Source organism: Panulirus ornatus, chromosome 59 (genome assembly GCF_036320965.1).
Source record: "Panulirus ornatus isolate Po-2019 chromosome 59, ASM3632096v1, whole genome shotgun sequence".
Classification (NCBI taxonomy): Eukaryota; Metazoa; Arthropoda; class Malacostraca; order Decapoda; family Palinuridae; genus Panulirus; species Panulirus ornatus.
The window spans coordinates 24245547-24266740 of record NC_092282.1 but is presented as its reverse complement, the minus strand read 5'-3'; the positions used below and the strand labels follow the sequence as shown (position 1 = coordinate 24266740).

The window sequence follows — 21194 nt, the reverse complement described above, 5'->3', positions numbered from 1 at the left end:
TCTTACCCTTTCATTACTTACTCGATCAAACCACCTCACATCACACCACATATTGTCCTCAAACATCTCATTTCCAGCACATCCACCTTCCTGCGCACAACTCTATCCGTAGCCCACGCCTCGCAACCATATAACATTGTTGGAACTACAATTCCTTCAAACATACCCATTTTTGCTTTCCGAGATATTGTTCTTGACTTCCACACATTCTTCAATGTTCCCAAAACGTTCGCCCCCTCCCCCACCCTACGATTCACTTCTGCTTCTATGGTTCCATTTGCTGCCAAATCCACTCCCAGTTATCTAAAACACTTCACTTCCTCCAGTTTTTCTCCATTCAAACTTACCTCCCAATTGACTTGTCCCTCAACCCTACTGTACCTAATAACCGTACTCTTATTCACATTTACTCTCAGCTTTCTTCTTTCACACACTTTACCAAACTCAGTCACCACTCTTGCATTCACCTCCCTAACAACCACATCCATAAACAAATTAAACAACCATGGAGACATCACACACCCCTGCCGCAAACCTACATTCACTGAGAACCAATCACTTTCCTCTCTTCCTACACGTACACATGCCTTACATCCTTGATAAAAACTTTTCACTGCTTCTAAGAACTTGCCTTCCACACCATATATTCTTAATACCTTCCACAGAGCATCTCTATCAACTCTTATCATATGCCTTCTCCAGATCCATAAATGCTACAAACAAATCCATTTGCTTTTCTAGGTATTTCTCACATACATTCTTCAAAGCAAACACCTGATCCACACATCCTCTACCACTTCTGAAACCACACTGCTCTTCCCCAATCTGATGCTCTGTACATGCCTTCACCCTCTCAATCAATACCCTCCCATATAATTTACCAGGAAAACTCAACAGACTTATACCTCTGTAATTTGAGCACTCACTTTTATCCCCTTTGCCTTTGTACAATGGCACTATGCAAGCATTCCGCCAATCCTCAGGCACCTCACCATGAGTCATACATACATTAAATAACCTTACCAACCAGTCAACAATACAGTCACCCCCTTTTTTAATAAATTCCACTGCAATACCATCCAAACCCGCTGGCTTTCATCTTCCGCAAAGCTCTTACTACCTCTTCTCTGTCTACCAAATCATTCTCCCTAACCCTCTCACTTTGCATACCACCTCAACCAAAACACCCAATATTTGCCACTCTATCATCAAACACATTCAACAAACCTTCAACATAATCACTCCATCTCCTCACATCACCACTACTTGTTATCACCTCCCCATTAGCCCCCTTCACTGATGTTCCCATTTGTTCCCTTGTCTTACGCACTTTATTTCCCTCCTTCCAAAATATCTTTTTATTCTCCCTAAAATTTAATGAGACGCTTTCACCCTAACTCTCATTTGCCCTCTTTTTCACCTCTTGCACCTTTCTCTTGACCTCCTGCCTCTTTATTTTATACATCTCCCAGTCATTTGCATTATTTCCCAGCAAAAATCATCCAAATGCCTCTCTCTTCTCTTTCACTGATAATCGTACTTCTTCATCCCACCACTCACTACCCTTTCTAATCTGCCCACCTCCCACGCTTCTCATGCCACAAGTATCTTTTGGACAAGCCATCACCTCTTCCCTAAATACAGCCTATTCCTCCCCCACTCACCTTACGTCCTTTATTCTCACCTTTTTCCATTCTGTACTCAGTCTCTCCTGGTACTTCCACACACAAGTCTCCTTCCCAAGCTCACTTATTCTCACCACTCTCTTCACCCCACCATTCTCTCTTCTTTTCTGAAAACCTCTACAAGTCTTCACCTTCACCTCCACAAGATAATGATCAGACATCCCTCCAGTTGCCCCTCTCAGCATATTAATATATATATATATATATATATCTCTTTCTTTTTTTCATACTATTCGCCATTTCCCGCCTCAGCGAGGTAGCGTTAATAACAGAGGACTGGACCTCTGAGGAAACATCTTCACCCAGCCCCCTTCTCTGTTCCTTCCTTTGGAAAAATTAAAAAAAAAAATGAGGGGAAGATTTCCAGCCCCCGCTCCCTTCCCTTTTAGTCGCCTTCTACGACATGCAGGGAATACTTGGGAAGTATTCTTTCTCCCCTATCCCCAGGGATAATCTTTTTTTTTTTCATACTATTCGCCATTTCCCGCGTTAGCGAGGTAGCGTTAAGAACAGAAGACTGAGCCTTTGAGGTAATATCCTCACTTGGCTCCCTTCTCTGTTCCTTCTTTTGGAAAATTAAAAAATGAGAGGGGAGGATTTCCAGCCCCCCCGCTCCCTTCCCTTTTAGTCACCTTCTACGACACGCAGGGAATACGTGGGAAGTATTCTTTCTCCCCTATCCCCAGGGATAATATATATATATATATATATATATATTTTATTTCTATTTATTTTGCTTTATCGCAGTCTCCTGTGTTAGCGAGGTAGCGCAAGGAAACAGACGAAAGAATGGCCCAACCCGCCCACATACACATGTATATACATACATGTCCACACATGCACAATATACATACCTATACATCTCAATGTACACATATATATACACACACAGACATATACATATATACACATGTACATAATTCATACTGTCTGCCTTTATTTGTTCCCATCGCCACCTCGCCACACATGGAATAACAACCCCCTCCCCCCTCATGTGTGCGAGGTAGCGCTAGGAAAAACACCAAAGGCCCCATTTGTTCACACTCAGTCTCTAGCTGTCATGTAATAATGCACCGAAACCACAGCGTTTTACCGAACCTATATATATATATATATATATATATATATATATATATATATTTTTTTTTTTTTTTTTTTTTATACTTTGTCGCTGTCTCCCGCGTTTGCGAGGTAGCGCAAGGAAACAGACGAAAGAAATGGCCCCCCCCCCCCCCCATACACATGTACATACACACGTCCACACACGCAAATATACATACCTACACAGCTTTCCATGGTTTACCCCAGCCGCTTCACATGCTTTGCTTCAATCCACTGACAGCACGTCAACCCCTGTATACCACATGACTCCAATTCACTCTATTTCTTGCCCTCCTTTCACCCTCCTGCATGTTCAGGCCCCGATCACACAAAATCTTTTTCACTCCATCTTTCCACCTCCAATTTGGTCTCCCTCTTCTCCTCGTTCCCTCCACCTCCGACACATATATCCTCTTGGTCAATCTCTCCTCACTCATTCTCTCCATGTGCCCAAACCATTTCAAAACACCCTCTTCTGCTCTCTCAACCACGCTCTTTTTATTTCCACACATCTCTCTTACCCTTACGTTACTTACTCGATCAAACCACCTCACACCACACATTGTCCTCAAACATCTCATTTCCAGCACATCCATCCTCCTGCGCACATCTCTATCCATAGCCCACGCCTCGCAACCATACAGCATTGTTGGAACCACTATTCCCTCAAACATACCCATTTTTGCTTTCCGAGATAATGTTCTCGACTTCCACACATTTTTCAAGGCTCCCAAAATTTTCGCCCCCTCCCCCACCCTATGATCCACTTCCGCTTCCATGGTTCCATCCGCTGACAGATCCACTCCCAGATATCTAAAACACTTCACTTCCTCCAGTTTTTCTCCATTCAAACTCACCTCCCAATTGACTTGACCCTCACCCCTACTGTACCTAATAACCTTGCTCTTATTCACATTTACTCTCAACTTTCTTCTTCCACACACTTTACCAAACTCAGTCACCAGCTTCTGCAGTTTCTCACATGAATCAGCCACCAGCGCTGTATCATCAGCGAACAACAATTGACTCACTTCCCAAGCTCTCTCATCCCCAACAGACTTCATACTTGCCCCTCTTTCCAGGACTCTTGCATTTACCTCCTTTACAACCCCATCCATAAACAAATTAAACAACCATGGAGACATCACACACCCCTGCCGCAAACCTACATTCACTGAGAACCAATCACTTTCCTCTCTTCCTACACGTACACATGCCTTACATCCTCGATAAAAACTTTTCACTGCTTCTAACAACTTGCCTCCCACACCATATATTCTTAATACCCGAATACCCTTCATCTCACAATGGTGAGCAACGGGGTCTATATTGGTTATTTCCGAACAGACGCACATAGCCAGCTGATAGCGTTTTACCAAACCTAACTGTACAATGCGGAGGTATATGAATACGAATAAAGTGCATATGAGCGCGCACCTTCATAGAACAGTTAGGTTCGGTAAAACGCTATCAGCTGGCTATGTGAGTCTGTTCGGAAATAACCAATATAGACCCTAACTGTACAACGTGGAGGTATATGAATACGAATAAAGTGCATATGAACGCGCACCTTCATAGAACAGTTAGGTTCGGTAAAACGCTATCAGCTGGCTATGTGCGTCTGTTCGGAAATAACTAATATAGACCCCGTTGCTCACCATTGTGAGACGAAGGGTATTCGGGTACTTAGTATTTCGAATAGTTGTTTCCTATTATACAGTCCCATAGCCTAGCGGTTAGCATGCCTGTCTCTTGCACAGGGGTCCCGGGTTCGATCCTGGCTGTTGGAGGTTTGTATGTTCTATGAAGGTGCGAAAGAGAGACTTTTGGATGTTAATGTGCTGAGAGGTGCAACTGGAGGGATGTCTGATCATTATCTTGTGGAGGCTAAGGAGAAGATTTGTATGGGTTTTCAGAAAAGAAGAGTGAATGTTGGGGTGAAGAGGGTGGTGAGAGTAAGTGAGCTTGGGAAGGAGACTTGTGTGAGGAAATACCAGGAGAGACTGAGTACAGAATGGAAAAAGGTGAGAACAATGGAAGTAAGGGGAGTGGGGGAGGAATGGGATGTATTTAGGGAATCAGTGATGGATTGTGCAAAAGATGCTTGTGGCATGGGAAGAGTGGGAGGTGGGTTGATTAGAAAGGGTAGTGAGTGGTGGGATGAAGAAATAAGATTATTAGTGGAAGAGAAGAGAGAGGCATTTGGACGATTTTTGCAAGGAAAAAATGCAATTGAGTGGGAGATGTATAAAAGAAAGAGACAGGAGGTCAAGAGAAAGGTGCAAGAGGTGAAAAAGAGGGCAAATGAGAGTTGGGGTGAGAGAGTATCATTGAATTTTAGGGAGAATAAAAAGATGTTCTGGAAGGAGGTAAATAAAGTGCGTAAGACAAGGGAGCAAATGGGAACTTCAGTGAAGGGCGCAAATGGGGAGATGATAACAAGTAGTGGTGATGTGAGAAGGAGATGGAGTGAGTATTTTGAAGGTTTGTTGGATGATAGAGTGGCAGATATAGGGTGTTTTGGTCGAGGTGGTGTGCAAAGTGAGAGGGTTAGGGAAAATGATTTGGTAAACAGAGAAGAGGTAGTAAAAGCTTTGCGGAAGATGAAAGCCGGCAAGGCAGCAGGTTTGGATGGTATTGCAGTGGAATTTATTAAAAAAGGGGGTGACTGTATTGTTGACTGGTTGGTAAGGTTATTTAATGTATGTATGACTCATGGTGAGGTGCCTGAGGATTGGCGGAATGCGTGCATACTGCCATTGTACAAAGGCAAAGGGGATAAGAGTGAGTGCTCAAATTACAGAGGTATAAGTTTGTTGAGTATTCCTGGTAAATTATATGGGAGGGTATTGATTGAGAGGGTGAAGGCATGTACAGAGCATCAGATTGGGGAAGAGCAGTGTGGTTTCAGAAGTGGTAGAGGATGTGTGGATCAGGTGTTTGCTTTGAAGAATGTATGTGAGAAATACTTAGAAAAGCAAATGGATTTGTATGTAGCATTTATGGATCTGGAGAAGGTATATGATAGAGTTGATAGAGATGCTCTGTGGAAGGTATTAAGAATATATGGTGTGGGAGGCAAGTTGTTAGAAGCAGTGAAAAGTTTTTATTGAGGATGTAAGGCATGTGTACGTGTAGAAAGAGAGGAAAGTGATTGGTTCTCAGTGAATGTAGGTTTGCGGCAGGGGTGTGTGATGTCTCCATGGTTGTTTAATTTGTTTATGGATGGGGTTGTTAGGGAGGTGAATGCAAGAGTTTTGGAAAGAGGGGCAAGTATGAAGTCTGTTGGGGATGAGAGAGCTTGGGAAGTGAGTCAGTTGTTGTTCGCTGATGATACAGCACTGGTGGCTGATTCATGTGAGAAACTGCAGAAGCTGGTGACTGAGTTTGGTAAAGTGTGTGAAAGAAGAAAGTTAAGAGTAAATGTGAATAAGAGCAAGGTTATTAGGTACAGTAGGGTTGAGGGTCAAGTCAATTGGGAGGTGAGTTTGAATGGAGAAAAACTGGAGGAAGTGAAGTGTTTTAGATATCTGGGAGTGGATCTGGCAGCGGATGGAACCATGGAAGCGGAAGTGGATCATAGGGTGGGGGAGGGGGCGAAAATTCTGGGAGCCTTTAAGAATGTGTGGAAGTCGAGAACATTATCTCGGAAAGCAAAAATGGGTATGTTTGAAGGAATAGTGGTTCCAACAATGTTGTATGGTTGCGAGACGTGGGCTATGGATAGAGTTGTGCGCAGGAGGATGGATGTGCTGGAAATGAGATGTTTGAGGACAATATGTGGTGTGAGGTGGTTTGATCGAGTAAGTAACGTAAGGGTAAGAGAGATGTGTGGAAATAAAAAGAGCATGGTTGAGAGAGCAGAAGAGGGTGTTTTGAAATGGTTTGGGCACATGGAGAGAATGAGTGAGGAAAGATTGACCAAGAGAATATATGTGTCGGAGGTGGAGGGAACGAGGAGAAGAGGGAGACCAAATTGGAGGTGGAAAGATGGAGTGAAAAAGATTTTGTGTGATCGGGGCCTGAACATGCAGGAGGGTGAAAGGAGGGCAAGGAATTGAGTGAATTGGAGCGATGTGGTATACCGGGGTCGACGTGCTGTCAGTGGATTGAATCAAGGCATGTGAAGCGTCTGGGGTAAACCATGGAAAGCTGTGTAGGTATGTATATTTGCGTGTGTGGACGTATGTATATACATGTGTATGGGGGTGGGTTGAGCCATTTCTTTCGTCTGTTTCCTTGCGCTACCTTGCAAACGCGGGAGACAGCGACAAAGCAAAAAAAATATATATATATATATATATATATATATATATATATATATATATATATTTTAATTTTCCAAAAGTAGGAACAGAGAAGGGGGTCAGGTGAGGATATTCCCTCAAAGGCCCAGTCCTCTGTTCTTAACGCTACCTCGCTAACGCGGGAAATGGCGTATAGTTTGAAAGAAAAAGAAATATATATATATATATATATATATATATATATATATATATATATATATATATATATATATATATATAGTAGGGTTGAGGGTCAAGTCAATTGGGAGGTGAGTTTGAATGGAGAAAAACTGGAGGAAGTGAAGTGTTTTAGATATCTGGGAGAGGATCTGGCAGCGGATGGAACCATAGAAGCGGAAGTGGATCATAGGGTGGGGGAGGGGGCGAAAATTCTGGGAGCCTTGAAGAATGTGTGGAAGTCGAGAACATTATCTCGGAAAGCAAAAATGGGTATGCTTGAAGGAATAGTGGTTCCAACAATGTTGTATGGTTGCGAGGCGTGGGCTATGGATAGAGTTGTGCGCAGGAGGATGGATGTGCTGGAAATGAGATGTTTGAGGACAATGTGTGGTGTGAGGTGGTTTGATCGAGTAAGTAACGTAAGGGTAAGAGAGATGTGTGGAAATAAAAAGAGCGTGGTTGAGAGAGCAGAAGAGGGTGTTTTGAAATAGTTTGGGCACATGGAGAGAATGAGTGAGGAAAGATTGACCAAGAGGATATATGTGTCGGAGGTGGAGGGAACGAGGAGAAGAGGGAGACCAAATTGGAGGTGGAAAGTTGGAGTGAAAAAGATTTTGTGTGATCGGGGCCTGAACATGCAGGAGGGTGAAAGGAGGGCAAGGAATAGAGTGAATTGGAGCGATGTGGTATACCAGGGTTGATGTGCTGTCAATGGATTGAATCAAGGCATGTGAAGCGTCTGGGGTAAACCATGGAAAGCTGTGTAGGTATGTATATTTGCGTGTGTGGACGTATGTATATACATGTGTATGGGGGTGGGTTGGGCCATTTCTTTCGTCTGTTTCCTTGCGCTACCTCGCAAACGCGGGAGACAGCGACAAAGCAAAAAATATATATATATATATATATATATATATATATATATATCCCTGGGGATAGGGGAGAAAGAATACTTCCCACGTATTCCCTGCGTGTCGTAGAAGGCGACTAAAAGGGGAGGGAGCGGGTGGCAGGAAATCCTCCCCTTTCATTTTTTTTTTTTTCTTTTTTAATTTTCCAAAAGAAGGAACAGAGAAGGGGGCCAGGTGAGGATTTTCACTCTAAGGCCCAGTCCTCTGTTCTTAACGCTACCTCGCAAACGCTGGAAATGGCGAATAGTATGAAATAATAAATATATATATATATATATATATATATATATATATATATAGAAGGCGACTAAAAGGGAAGGGAGCAGTGGGCTGGAAATCCTCCCCTCTCTTTTTTTTTTTTTTTTCCAAAAGAAGGAGCAGAGAAGGGGGCCAGGTGAGGATATTCTATGAAAGGTCCAGTCCTCTGTTCTTAACACTACCTTGGGAAATGGCGAATAGTATGAAAAAAAAAAATGTATATATACATGTATACGTTGAGATGTATAGGTATATATATGTGCGTGTGTGGACATGTATGTATATACATGTGTATGCGGGTCGGATGGGCCATTCTTTCGCCTGTTTCTTTGCGCAACCTCACTAACGTGGGAGACAGCAACAAAGTGTAAAGTAAAGTATTCCCAATCACCAGTCCTTCTTCACCACACAATTCCACAAGCTGTTCATTGTTTTCATTCACACAGGATTCCCCATACGCTTCACTTACTCCCATTGTTGCCACATCACCCATTAAAGTTCAAATCATACCTTGCATCAAAATTGCTGACACATTTTCCATCTGTTTGGAGTTCAGTTCCATACCCCTAGGACATTTGCAGTCCTTTTGAGCTTAGTTTCACTAAGAGCTAGAACATACCAGGTTCCTCTTCTCAAACATACGTGCTACCTTTATCTCCATTCACATCCTTGTTACATCCACACATCCCACTTTTTGATTGGCTACTTCTGTTGCAACTTCAGAAATTAAAGTACAAGGAAGATAAGGTTTGCAGCCTCTTTTTTAGTCACTTCCTATATCATGCACTGAAAAAAAAAGTTGTTTTTATCCCCTATCATGAATTTTTTACGTAGCATAATTTTAGAAATGAATATCTTATTCTAAATTATTTTGTCGTATATTTTTATTTTGTGTTGTATATTTACCATTACTGCATTTTGACAAATACTTCTCAATTTTAGGTTGAAGCACCATTTATTCCCAAGTGCAAAGGGCCTGGAGATACCAGCAACTTTGACGACTATGAGGAGGAGGCCCTTCGTATATCCTCCACAGAAAAATGTGCCAAGGAGTTTGCCGAGTTCTAGAGGCCTTTTGCAGTGTCTAGAGGCTAAGCTGACTCTCTGTGTCTGTGTACAAGTTTAGTACTCCCCTCCAGAGACCCCAGTGCATGTGCGTTGTTGTATACATAAGGCTGTGTGCACACAATTATGTGTGGCATGCAGTCATGCCTCAGGCAAGCAGTGGGCTAAGCAAATGCAGCAGGAGCTTAGTTGTGGGAGATGCTGCTGTTTACTTGGTAGCTCACACATGTGCAGACAGTGCCAGAGCCAAGGCTGTGATGGCATGAGTGCCAAGGAGCAGTATGGTGGTGTGGTTAAAGGTGCCACTGAGGATGGTCATCTTTAGTGTCACTTGAATTCAGCTTGATGGATTTTAATAAATAATTCCATATTAATGTAGCTGTCAAGGGAGAAACACCTCAGACTTCTGATAAACATCATTTGATTGAAGTATGGAACAAGTTGACATCAAGTAACATTAGAGATAAATTTGCCTTTGTGTAGAAAAATGCCACCTCAGGAACATGCCAGACAGAGGCTGTCAAGCGATAGTGGAGTAAGTGAATGGCGTAAGTTGTGGTGGTGGGAGCAAGTGCCATTTTTAGCAAATAAGGTGGCGTGCATGAAGAGGTGTGCCGCTGCTAGCCAGCCAGCCACTTGGGGTCTGGGAGCTAACCTAGTCATGTGGTGAGTGGGGGTTGACGGACATGTTGGGAAGAACACCACTATACAGGAGACAAATTGGCGGAATGGAGGTATAAGGAAGCTGAATAATTACTGATCTGCATAGAAAGTTCTGTCATCTTTGACTAAGTTAGAAAGAAAGGTCTGATTTTAGTTCAAGGTGATTTGTATATGTGGTAAGAGCAAGAGTAACTGGACTGGACTTGGATGTCCATGAAGGAAGTGGGAGCAGAGGCTATTTGGAGTGACAAAATGATCTCGTATTTGCAGATACGGCATTGGACATTCCTGCAAAATTCTTGAAATCAAAACATATCCTTGATCTTAAGTATTGCAGAGATTTAATAATCGTGAAGGAGCACCTGTTAGAACAAGGGGCAAGTCTTCATCCCAGGCTAACTCCTCCGTCGGTCTCCTGGAGTCTCCCTATTGGCCGTCATCATAATCGACTGCAGCTTTATTTACTACGCATGGTCGATGCCCCATATTAACTATGCCAAAATGCAGCCGACTCATCACACACTTTGTAGATTACATAGTACACTTATATGGGTTCAACAGAGTTTTTATGATTTAATACAAGAATGACAGATGGCTAGATTTCCCCAAGTTGCATGTATGTAGGTATGTATCAAAGTTAATAACATAAAAAATATGTCCATGTGTGCAAAGTTGTAGAATACGTATATGTTTGATTAGTGTTTCTATGCGATTCACATTGATGTGATAAATTTGAATGATATGTGATGGCTTCTTTTCATCCATTTCAAAATGAAAACTAGTTAGGCATGTAAAAATAAGATTTTGTGAACTAATCTTTTCTTTTAACTGCCTGTGGGAATGAATGGTTATTAATTGCCTAATTCTGAGAGCAAATATTTTTCTTCTCTTCCTCCTTGTGAAGTCTCAAGCTATATAATACTGTATGACTCTGTGAGTCTTAAGGCACATTGTAAAAAATAATATTACCTGTCTATTTTCCTGCATTTTAGAGTCTTATTATCATGAATATGATTACTATTGTTATGTTCTGGCGCTCAGTTTACGTATCACACTAACCTTAGAGAATTTTTATTGAAGAATTTTGCTAAGAGCGTCTGATTTCTTTATAGTGCAATATTTTGATGAAAGATGCCCTATTTCATTGTACTTTGCAATGTTACAAGAATATGCAGCTCCAAGGTTTTCTGTCTTGATGTATATATAAACTCAGATCATAGGTGGCATCATAATTACCCAGCTGACCTAAGCATCTCTTGTGCTGAGATGATTTGAGTTGTGCATTGGCCATCGTATAGAAACTTTTTTACAAGAATTTGTGTTGGATTGTCACTTCTGTTAGCAAGGGCAGTGTCTGACTGGTAGTGAAACTTTAGTGCAGTGCCAGCCTAAAGATTTTTTTTTCTAATAAGTATGGAATAGAGAAGTTACTATATTTGTACAGTTTTGACTTTACATTCAGTAATTTTGTGTAAACTGGAATTTGAGAAGTCACTGTATAGAATGGATAATGGAAACAGCCATTGTATACACAGTTTCATATGAATGGTATTTACCATGGGAGTATGGCCATTTTGTATTTTTTTGTATGTTGAGAAGTAAAACTGCTCAATGGGGTAAGTTTTTGATGTGTTAATGTTCTATCAACTTTTTATGCCGGGCTTTTCTTTGTACTGATTTTTGCCAGAGTTACTTCTATCAAATGAATTCTGTGTGGGACAAGCATGGATGACAACAGAATCAGTTCCTTTTTTATACTGTGAAGGTGTGTTTTAGCAGTTATGCTCAGTTATTCAAGTAAGTATGATTTGAGTCTCCCTAATCAACCATGTCTGCTGGTGTGTGTAGTTGGAAGAATTTTTTTCTTTCATGGAACTGCAGAATCATAGATTTTTGAAAACCAGCGACATTTAAGTGGAATTCTTGTTAGATTTTCTTTACATGTATTAAAAGGTTATTCTCTAAGCAACAGCTGGGAATTAACAACTCCAACTCAGTAATGAGTAATACAAACTAATTGTTGGAACAGTAACCCACATTAGCAGTATCTTCTGATTGTTTTATCCACTAATACACAGTGTTTGGTATTGCTCTTTTGAAGAGTTAAACTATTAATTTCCCACACTAAACTGGCCTAGACAGAGCTCTGTCATCTTATTAATGAAGACTGGTATAGGGAGTAGATGTTACCATCAGTTAGTGACTGTATGCACCCCAGCTAAAGTATAAATAGTAAGATATTAACCCTACCAATAATAGAAATAACATTTTAAATGGCCTAAGAATTTACTGTGATTAAGTAATTCATCATTTCCAAAAAAATTATGTTAGAGTAGCAACTCTTCCTCAGAATTATGTTGCTAGCTAGTTTAAGCTATTGATACCTGGTCCTGTGCAGGTATTATGAACATATTCTGTGTGCAAGCGAAAAAAAAATATTAGGACCCTTGCTATAGCTTATATTTTGAAACTATGGATCAAGAGTTTTCATATATTTTCTTGGACCATGAAGCCTCAAGCTTTGTGCATCTTCTCTTCATGTCCTTCAATACTGAATATTTGATAGTCACATTAGTGACATTAAAAATTTTATTTAGAAATATTAAAGATTTTCTAAGCATGAATGTAATATAGTCATATAAAATCTATGTAACTGCAGTACTAGATGATTGCAAACAGGTGTTAATTTCAAATATAGTGGTGGTTACCAACATTTAGGGACAAGGGAAGCAGTCTGTGAAAAGCTATTACTAAACTGGTGCAGACTGATTTACGTTGCCATTGGATGATTGCAAAAAAGGGGTGTCATCTACATGCTCAATGTTTTACTAAAGATTTTCATGGGCTGGCATTAGCATAGCTTTCTTTTTCCCTAATTAGCTTGGTTCTTATGGGAACACATTTATCAGTGTCATGTAATCACTCATTTTCATTGTTAATATTTCCTTTGCTGCTCATTTTAATGTAGATAATTATTTTTCTCTAATTTTCATTTTAATATGGTAAGAGCATGAAATGGTTTAAGAAAACAGGAAAATCAGCAGTGTGTAATCATTATATTTTATAAATCTAGCATATCCTTGCCAAATTAGTACTTTGTGAATGGACTTAACATCACTAATTTTATCACTTAGCCTTGTACAAGCTCAGCAGCCGAATCCCATCTTTCTTGGCAGTGGAGCTTTTTTACACTGCCTCTGCATGGTCCAGTAGCTTTCCTAATGTTTAGATGACAGTGTCATCCAAACTCCATCTTTGTGTGATCATTTTCCCAAGTATACCTAACAAGACTGAAACTGAACAGGTTGGGAGGGTGTGGATGAAGGCAAGCAAGTATGAATATGTATGTGTGTATGTATGTAATGTCTGCATATGTATGTTATTTTGTTTAATTTTGTTTTGTCGCTGTCTCCCGCGTTAGCGAGGTAGCGCAAGGAAACAGACGAAAGAATGGCCCAACCCAACCACATACACATGTATATACATACACGTCCACACACGCAAATATACATACATCTCAATGTATACATATATATATACACACACATACATATATACACATGTACATAATTCATATTGTCTGCCCTCATTCATTCCTGTCGCCACCCCGCCACACATAAAATAACCCCCTCCTTCCGTATGTACACAAGGTAGTGCTAGGAAAAGACAACAAAGGCCACATTCGTTCACACTCAGTCTTTAGCTGTCATGTATAATGGACCGAAACCACAGCTCTTTATTATATATATATATATATATATATATATATATATATATATATATATATAATATATATATTGGGGAAGAGCAGTGTGGTTTCAGAAGTGGTAGGGGTGTGTGGATCAGGTGTTTGCTTTGAAGAATGTATGTGAGAAATACTTAGAAAAGCAAATGGATTTGTATGTAGCATTTATGGATCTGGAGAAGGCATATGATAGAGTGGATAGAGATGCTCTGTGGAAGGTATTAAGAATATATGGTGTGGGAGGCAAGTTGTTAGAAGCAGTGAAAAGTTTTTATCGAGGATGTAGGGCATGTGTACGTGTAGGAAGAGAGGAAAGTGATTGGTTCTCAGTGAGTGTAAGTTTGCGGCAGGGGTGTGTGATGTCTCCATGGTTGTTTAATTTGTTTATGGATGGGGTTGTTAGGGAGGTGAATGCAAGAGCTTTGGAAAGAGGGGCAAGTATGAAGTCTGTTGGGGATGAGAGAGCTTGGGAAGTGAGTCAGTTGTTGTTCGCTGATGATACAGCGCTGGTGGCTGATTCATGTGAGAAACTGCAGAAGCTGGTGACTGAGTTTGGTAAAGTGTGTGAAAGAAGAAAGTTAAGAGTAAATGTGAATAAGAGCAAGGTTATTAGGTACAGTAGGGTTGAGGGTCAAGTCAATTGGGAGGTAAGTTTGAATGGAGAAAAACTGGAGGAAGTAAAGTGTTTTAGATATCTGGGAGTGGATCATAGGGTGGGGGAGGGGGCGAAAATTCTGGGAGCCTTTAAGAATGTGTGGAAGTCGAGAACATTATCTCGGAAAGCAAAAATGGGTATGTTTGAAGGAATGGTGGTTCCAACAATGTTGTATGGTTGCGAGGCATGGGCTATGGATAAAGTTGTGCGCAGGAGGATGGATGTGCTGGAAATGAGATGTTTGAGGACAATGTGTGGTGTGAGGTGGTTTGATCGAGTAAGTAACATAAGGGTAAGAGAGATGTGTGGAAATAAAAAGAGCGTGGTTGAGAGAGCAGAAGAGGGTGTTTTGAAATGGTTTGGGCACATGGAGAGAATGAGTGAGGAAAGATTGACCAAGAGGATATACGTGTCAGAGGTGGAGGGAACGAGGAGAAGTGGGAGACCAAATTGGAGGTGGAAAGATGGAGTGAAAAAGATTTTGTGTGATCAGGGCCTGAACATGCAGGAGGGTGAAAGGAGGGCAAGGAATAGAGTGAATTGGATCGATGTGGTATACCAGGGTTGACGTGCTGTCAGTGTATTGAATCAGGGCATGTGAAGCGTCTTGGGTAAACCGTGGAAAGCTGTGTAGGTATGTATATTTGCGTGTGTGGACGTATGTATATACATGTGTATGGGGGTGGGTTGGGCCATTTCTTTCGTCTGTTTCCTTGCGCTACCTCGCAAACGCGGAGACAGCGACAAAGCAAAAAAAATATATATATATATATGGTGTTGGAGGCAAGTTGTTAGAAGCAGTGAAAAGTCTTTATCGAGGATGTAAGGCATGTGTACGTGTAGGAAGAGAGGAAAGTGATTGGTTTTCAGTGATTGTTGGTTTGTGGCAGGGATGTGTGATGTCTCCATGGTTGTTTAATTTGTTTATGGATGGGGTTGTTAGGGAGGTGAATGTAAGAGTTTTAGAAAGAGGGGTAAGTATGCAGTCTGTTGTGGATGAGAGAGCTTGGGAAGTGAGTCATTTGTTGTTCACTGATGATACAGCACTGGTGGCTGATTCGGGTGAGAAACTGCAGAAGCTGGTGACTGAGTTTGGTAAAGTGTGTGAAAGTAGAAAGCTGAAAGTAAAAGTGAATGAAAGCAAGGTTATTAGGTACAGTAGGGTTAAGGGACAAGTCAATTGGGAGGTAAGTTTGAATGGAGAAAAACTGGAGGAAGTGAAGTGTTTTTGATATCTGGGAGTGGATTTGGCAGCGGATGGAACCATGGAAGCGGAAGTGAATCATAGGGTGGGGGAGGGGGCGAAAATTCTGGAAGCCTTTAAGAATGTTTGGAAGTCGAGAACATTATCTTGGAAAGCAAAAATGGGTTTGTTTGAAGGAATAGTGGTTCCAACAATGTTGTATAGCTGCGAAGCGTGGGCTATGGATAGAGTTGTGCGCAGGAGGGTGGATGTGCTGGAAATGAAATGTTTGAGGACAATATGTGGTGTGAGGTGGTTTGATCGAGTAAGTAATGTAAGGGTAAGAGAGATGTGTGGAAATAAAGAGTGTGGTTGAGAGAGCAGAAGAGGGTGTTTTGAAATGGTTTGGTCACATGGAGAGAATGAGTGAGGAAAGATTGACCAAGAGGATATATGTGTCAGAGGTGGAGGGAATGAGGAGAAGTGGGAGACCAAATTGGAGGTGGAAAGATGGAGTGAAAAAGATTTTGAGTGATCGGGGCCTGAACATGCAGGAGGGTGAAAGGCGTGCAAGGAATAGAGTGAATTGGAACGACGTGGTATACCGGGGTCGACGTGCTGTCAATGGATTGAACCAGGGCATGTGAAGCGTTTGGGGTAAACCATGGAAAGTTCTGTGGGGCCTGGATGTGGAAAGGGAGCTGTGGTTTCAGGCATTATTGCATGACACGTGAGGGGGAGGGGGATGGTATTCCATGTGTGGCGAGGTGGCGATGGGAATGAATAAAGGCAGACAGTGTGAATTGTGTGCATGGGTATATATGTATGTGTCTGTGTGTGTATATATATGTGTACATTGAGATGTATAGGCATGTATATTTGCATGTGTGGACGTGTATGTATATACATGTGTATGGGGGTGGGTTGGGCCATTTCTTTCGTATGTTTCCTTGCGCTACCTTGCAAACGCGGGAGACAGCGACAAAGCAAAATAAATAAAAATATAATTTTTTCTTTTTTTCATACTATTCACCATTTCCCATGTTTGCAAGGTAGCATTATGAACAGACGACTGAGCCTTTGAGGGAATATCCTCACTTGGTCCCCTCCTCTGTTCCTTCATTAGGAAAACTAAAAACAAGAGGGAAGGATTCCCAGCCCCCCGCTCCCTTCCCTTTTAGTCGCCTTCTACGACACGCAGGGAATATGTGGGAAGTATTCTTTCTCCCCTATCCCCAGGGATAATATATATATATATATATATATATATATCCTATTATACTCTTGCAGTCTCCTGCGTTAGTGAGGTAGCGCACGGAAACAGATGAAAGAATGGCCCAAACCACCCATATACATATGTATATACATACACATACCTATACCTTTCAACATATACATATATATACATACAGACATATACATACATACACATGTACATAATTCATACTTGCTACCTTCACTCATTCCCATTGCCACCCCGCCTTACATGAAATATATATATTCATACATATTACCCTTATCCTGCATTAGTGAGGTAACGTTAAGAACAGAGGAGTGAGCCTTCTTTTGGAAAATTATAAATGGGAGGGGAGGATTTTTAGTCCCCCACAGGGAATACATGGGAGGTATTCTTTCTCTCTTGTCCCCACGGACGTGTGTGTATATATATATGTATATATATATATATATGTGATATATATATATATACACTACCTCGCTAACACGGGAAATGGCAAATAGTATGAAAAAAAATATATATATATATATATTCTTTCTTTTCTTTTAAACTATTCGCCATTTCCCGAGGTAGCGTTAAGAACAGAGGACTGGGCCTTTTTTGGAATATCCTCACCTGGCCCCCTCTGTTCCTTCTTTTGGAAAATAAAAAAAAAAAAAAATGAGAGGGGAGGACTTCCAGCCCCCGCGCTCCCTCCCCTTTTAGTCGCCTTCTACGACACGCAGGGAATACGTGGGAAGTATTCTTAATCCCCTATCCCAGGGATATATATATACATATATATAGATAAATGATTGCATGCATTGTTAGTTGACTGTCTATGTACAAACTAAAGGATTACTTTCCTTCAAGGCAGTGTATTAACAAACTTAGTGAAATTAGGTTGTTACATTGCAGTAAGTACACTAATGATCACAGATCAGTAAATATAATTGTTAACAAAAATACACATACCTTGTAATGTTCACAAAATTTTCAAACTCCCATGATGGGGAGAGCAGAGTATCTGTGTTCCAAAATGAGTGAATCTCAGGTGGCTGTACTGTTTCCTTCACATCCTCCTCCTCCTTCAGTCCCAGTTTATAGGCCAGTGTGGAAGTTGTGCAGCCATTTCCTAATGGAATGAGAATAGGATTTGATGTTATTGAATGCATGCAGATACTGTTGGAGGTGAAGGATTACGCCTCAGCAATCCCTGCAGTAGCATTACGTTATTAAAATTTCACACAGTGGAGGTGACCTTTTTGCAGCAGGTTGAATGTAGTATGCATTGTTTCATGGTGGTATGATCCACATGATGTGTTTGAAAACTACCATTTATCAGTCTCCCTTACCACTTACTCATTACTTAAGCTTGTATTGTGTTGAGTAAAATTGCATGTCATTATGCTGAAAATATCTTTTGTGCTCTATTTCTTATTTCTTTTTATGAACAGTATCTTAAAATAATGCATACAACAAACCCTATAATTTCTTTTAAGACTTGCTCATCAAAACTTGTCATCTGTGAACTCACACATATCAGTTGACTTTTTCCACCAGTATTTTTGAAGGTCATAACTTTCACCTGTCAGATCATTGCTAATTATAAACTAATGATGAATGCTTTGGCTGTGAATGAATTAAAACTACTTTCATGTCTTTTGAACGCTTGTAATACATCATGTTCCCAGTATCTGGAATATTATGGAAATAGCCATGCCATTATTCAATAATGTCAAGATCAGAGTGATATAGGAATTCACACACCCAGTAAAGTAGAAGTGAAAGATTTGATTTAGAATGTTTTAAATAAAGTCAACCCTTTATCTCAAAACCAGATGTAAATAGTATTAGGAAAACATCAAATTTCACCTTTGTTTTTCATGGCTCGTCAGGCTTGTGGTTGTGTTTGTTACTTTGTAGATGCTTGGAGTGTCATTATTTTAAACTGTTAAGTTTGTGAGTTGTCAACCATGTTCACCTACTTACTATTAGGGAATAATGAATATGTAATTGAAAATAATCAAAGCTACCAACCCTTAAGTAGAGGTCCTGATATTTCTCAGTTCGCTTGTACATTACTCAAGTTTAGAAAAGAGCAGTCAGTATTTATTTGTAAGCTTTAGGGTATTTGGAAAAATATAAATGTAAAGCATATTGATTGAATTGAAATTCATGATTAATACTCAAGAACATAATTGTCATTTGAAACATGTAAGCACAAACAAGGTTGTTTCCATAGCAAACATAAAGTTGTTTAAGACAGTTAGTCATCACATTGCTGCTGTATTGGCATCAAGTGGAAGAAAAATAATAAGCCTCTCAGTTGGCAGGGTTTATCTTAGGTCATATTGATTGTATGTTTCTCAGATAATTTTTAATGCTGAAATTTGAACCCATTTGTGTATTTAAAAGCTCAATTTATTTTATCTGTTGGTAGATTTTTTGAAAATAACTTCTTGCAGCTTGTACTGGCAAGTGTGTCCTTAGGACATGCACCTCTGAAATGGCAGGCATATTTTATGCCTTCTCTCTCCAGCATTATTCTCAGTAATTCTGACATTTTGATGAAAATTGAATTTTCATGGATTGTACAAAGACATTGTCTAAAGATTTTTTTTTCCATGAAATGTTTTCTGTAACTTTATGAAAACATTGTTTCTTAGATGCTATAATGAATTCAGTCTTCAGTGCAGCAGTACATTTAAAATTTGTAACTTGAGCAGTCACACAGACTGATGCATTACATACATTCCGCACACTGAGCCAGAGTTAACATGGGCGTGTGAATTTTGTTTCCTGTTAACTTTGATATCTGTATTCCGAATCACTTGCAGAACTGTTTGAAGCTCAACGTCAGTCACACTGCAGATGTGGACGTGCATATATTGGGAAATTTTAACCAGTTTGTGAACATATTTTATGCTTCTATTTACTTTAGATTTGTTCTAAAGGGGTGAGAATTACCTTAAAGTAAAGCGTTCCACTACACCATGGAGGTTCCGACACGTCATAAAATTCACATTTGCCCAAGTAAGCCTCTGCTAGCTGCGGTGAGAGCGAGTGGTGATTGCTGAAGTTTTAAGGTAGTGGTGATAATTATGATTTTTGAGTGGGGAAAACAAAACAGGCTGACGTGCGTTAGTGGGTTCCTTGATGTTGAGATGTTGACCGTATGAATTCCTCAGCTCCCAAAACAAGCGACCTATGCAGGGTCCCCTAAGGAAGCCACAGAAATATCTTCTTGTGAAGGGCTAATTGCTGTATGATGTGTGATTTTAGCATTGATTCATCATCCCCTAATGATTGTTACTATATATATGATATACATCTCAGAACTGCTAGTATCTATTTTTCTTAATCTCTAACGTGCATTAGTATGTATGTGTGTGTATGTGCCCTTGGGAATATGTTTGTATGGAAACTGTGGTGGGACCTTGTACAGGAAGCTTAAATCAGACTATATCCCAATTGAGTATTTAATCTATGTTCAGTGTTCATAGTCCGATTGCATTGAGTTCATATTTTGTGATTTGTAGTTGCCAATTTTGAATAAGACGTTAATAAATGAAACATGTACTAAGACTGGGTATTTTATTAAAAACCTTGTTTTTATTACTTCTCGAGATGGACTAATATTAACCAAAGTAAACTGCAAAATCCTGCATTGTAGCCCTTAAATTTTTTTGTCCATAAATTGAATGCTTGCATTTTCTCAATCTTTGAATTTGGCCCTATTAGAAAAGTTTCAGATGTATTAGCTAAAATGCACTAGTTATTTTGGCAGACTATTTTAGCGAAATTTAGTACTTCACTACAGAATTTTTTTGAACTGCATAACAATGCATCAATTGGTGGACCAAAGACACATTATCAGCCAATTTCATTTCTCTGCTATTATATGGTTTATGCATGAAAATAACCCCATGCTTTCCTTTCTTACGTGGGAATCGATGAAATTCCTCTTCAGTACGTACATGGTGTAATTGCACACACACATGGATTGTACTACAATCCTAATTTTGTTTATTTACGATTTGAATGAGCACAGGTGCTGCTCATTAGGATCTCTGGTACAAATACTCAACCCAGAATGAAAATTTCCGTAGCTTTTACAGAAATTCCTTGTTTTTTTTCCACTCTTGATAATCTATTCATTAAAGGAGTTTCCATACCTGGTAATCCTGCTTCATAATTAGTTCCTTTCTGGCTGTCTATATACAAATAATTCCTAGATAACCAA

At 40.1% G+C, this 21194-nt stretch overlaps 1 protein-coding gene across 7 annotated transcripts in view; it reads left to right on the top strand.

The window, feature by feature from the left end:
• Pka-C1 (Protein kinase, cAMP-dependent, catalytic subunit 1) overlaps nucleotides 1-20536 on the top strand; it is a 184799-nt gene extending 164263 nt beyond the window's left edge. For 4 of the 7 annotated variants that reach the window (XM_071696499.1, XM_071696500.1, XM_071696496.1 and 1 more), the window contains exon 9: nucleotides 9364-9502. Coding sequence is in view for 3 of the 7 variants with exons in the window: in XM_071696501.1 (XP_071552602.1) it covers nucleotides 9364-9489 (126 nt within the window). In the remaining 4 variants the exon portion in view is untranslated. Of the gene's footprint in view, nucleotides 1-9363 lie in introns of all 7 variants that reach the window. The other 3 variants (XM_071696501.1, XM_071696502.1, XM_071696498.1) reach the window with 1 other exon arrangement.
• The last annotated feature ends 658 nt before the right edge of the window (nucleotides 20537-21194 follow it).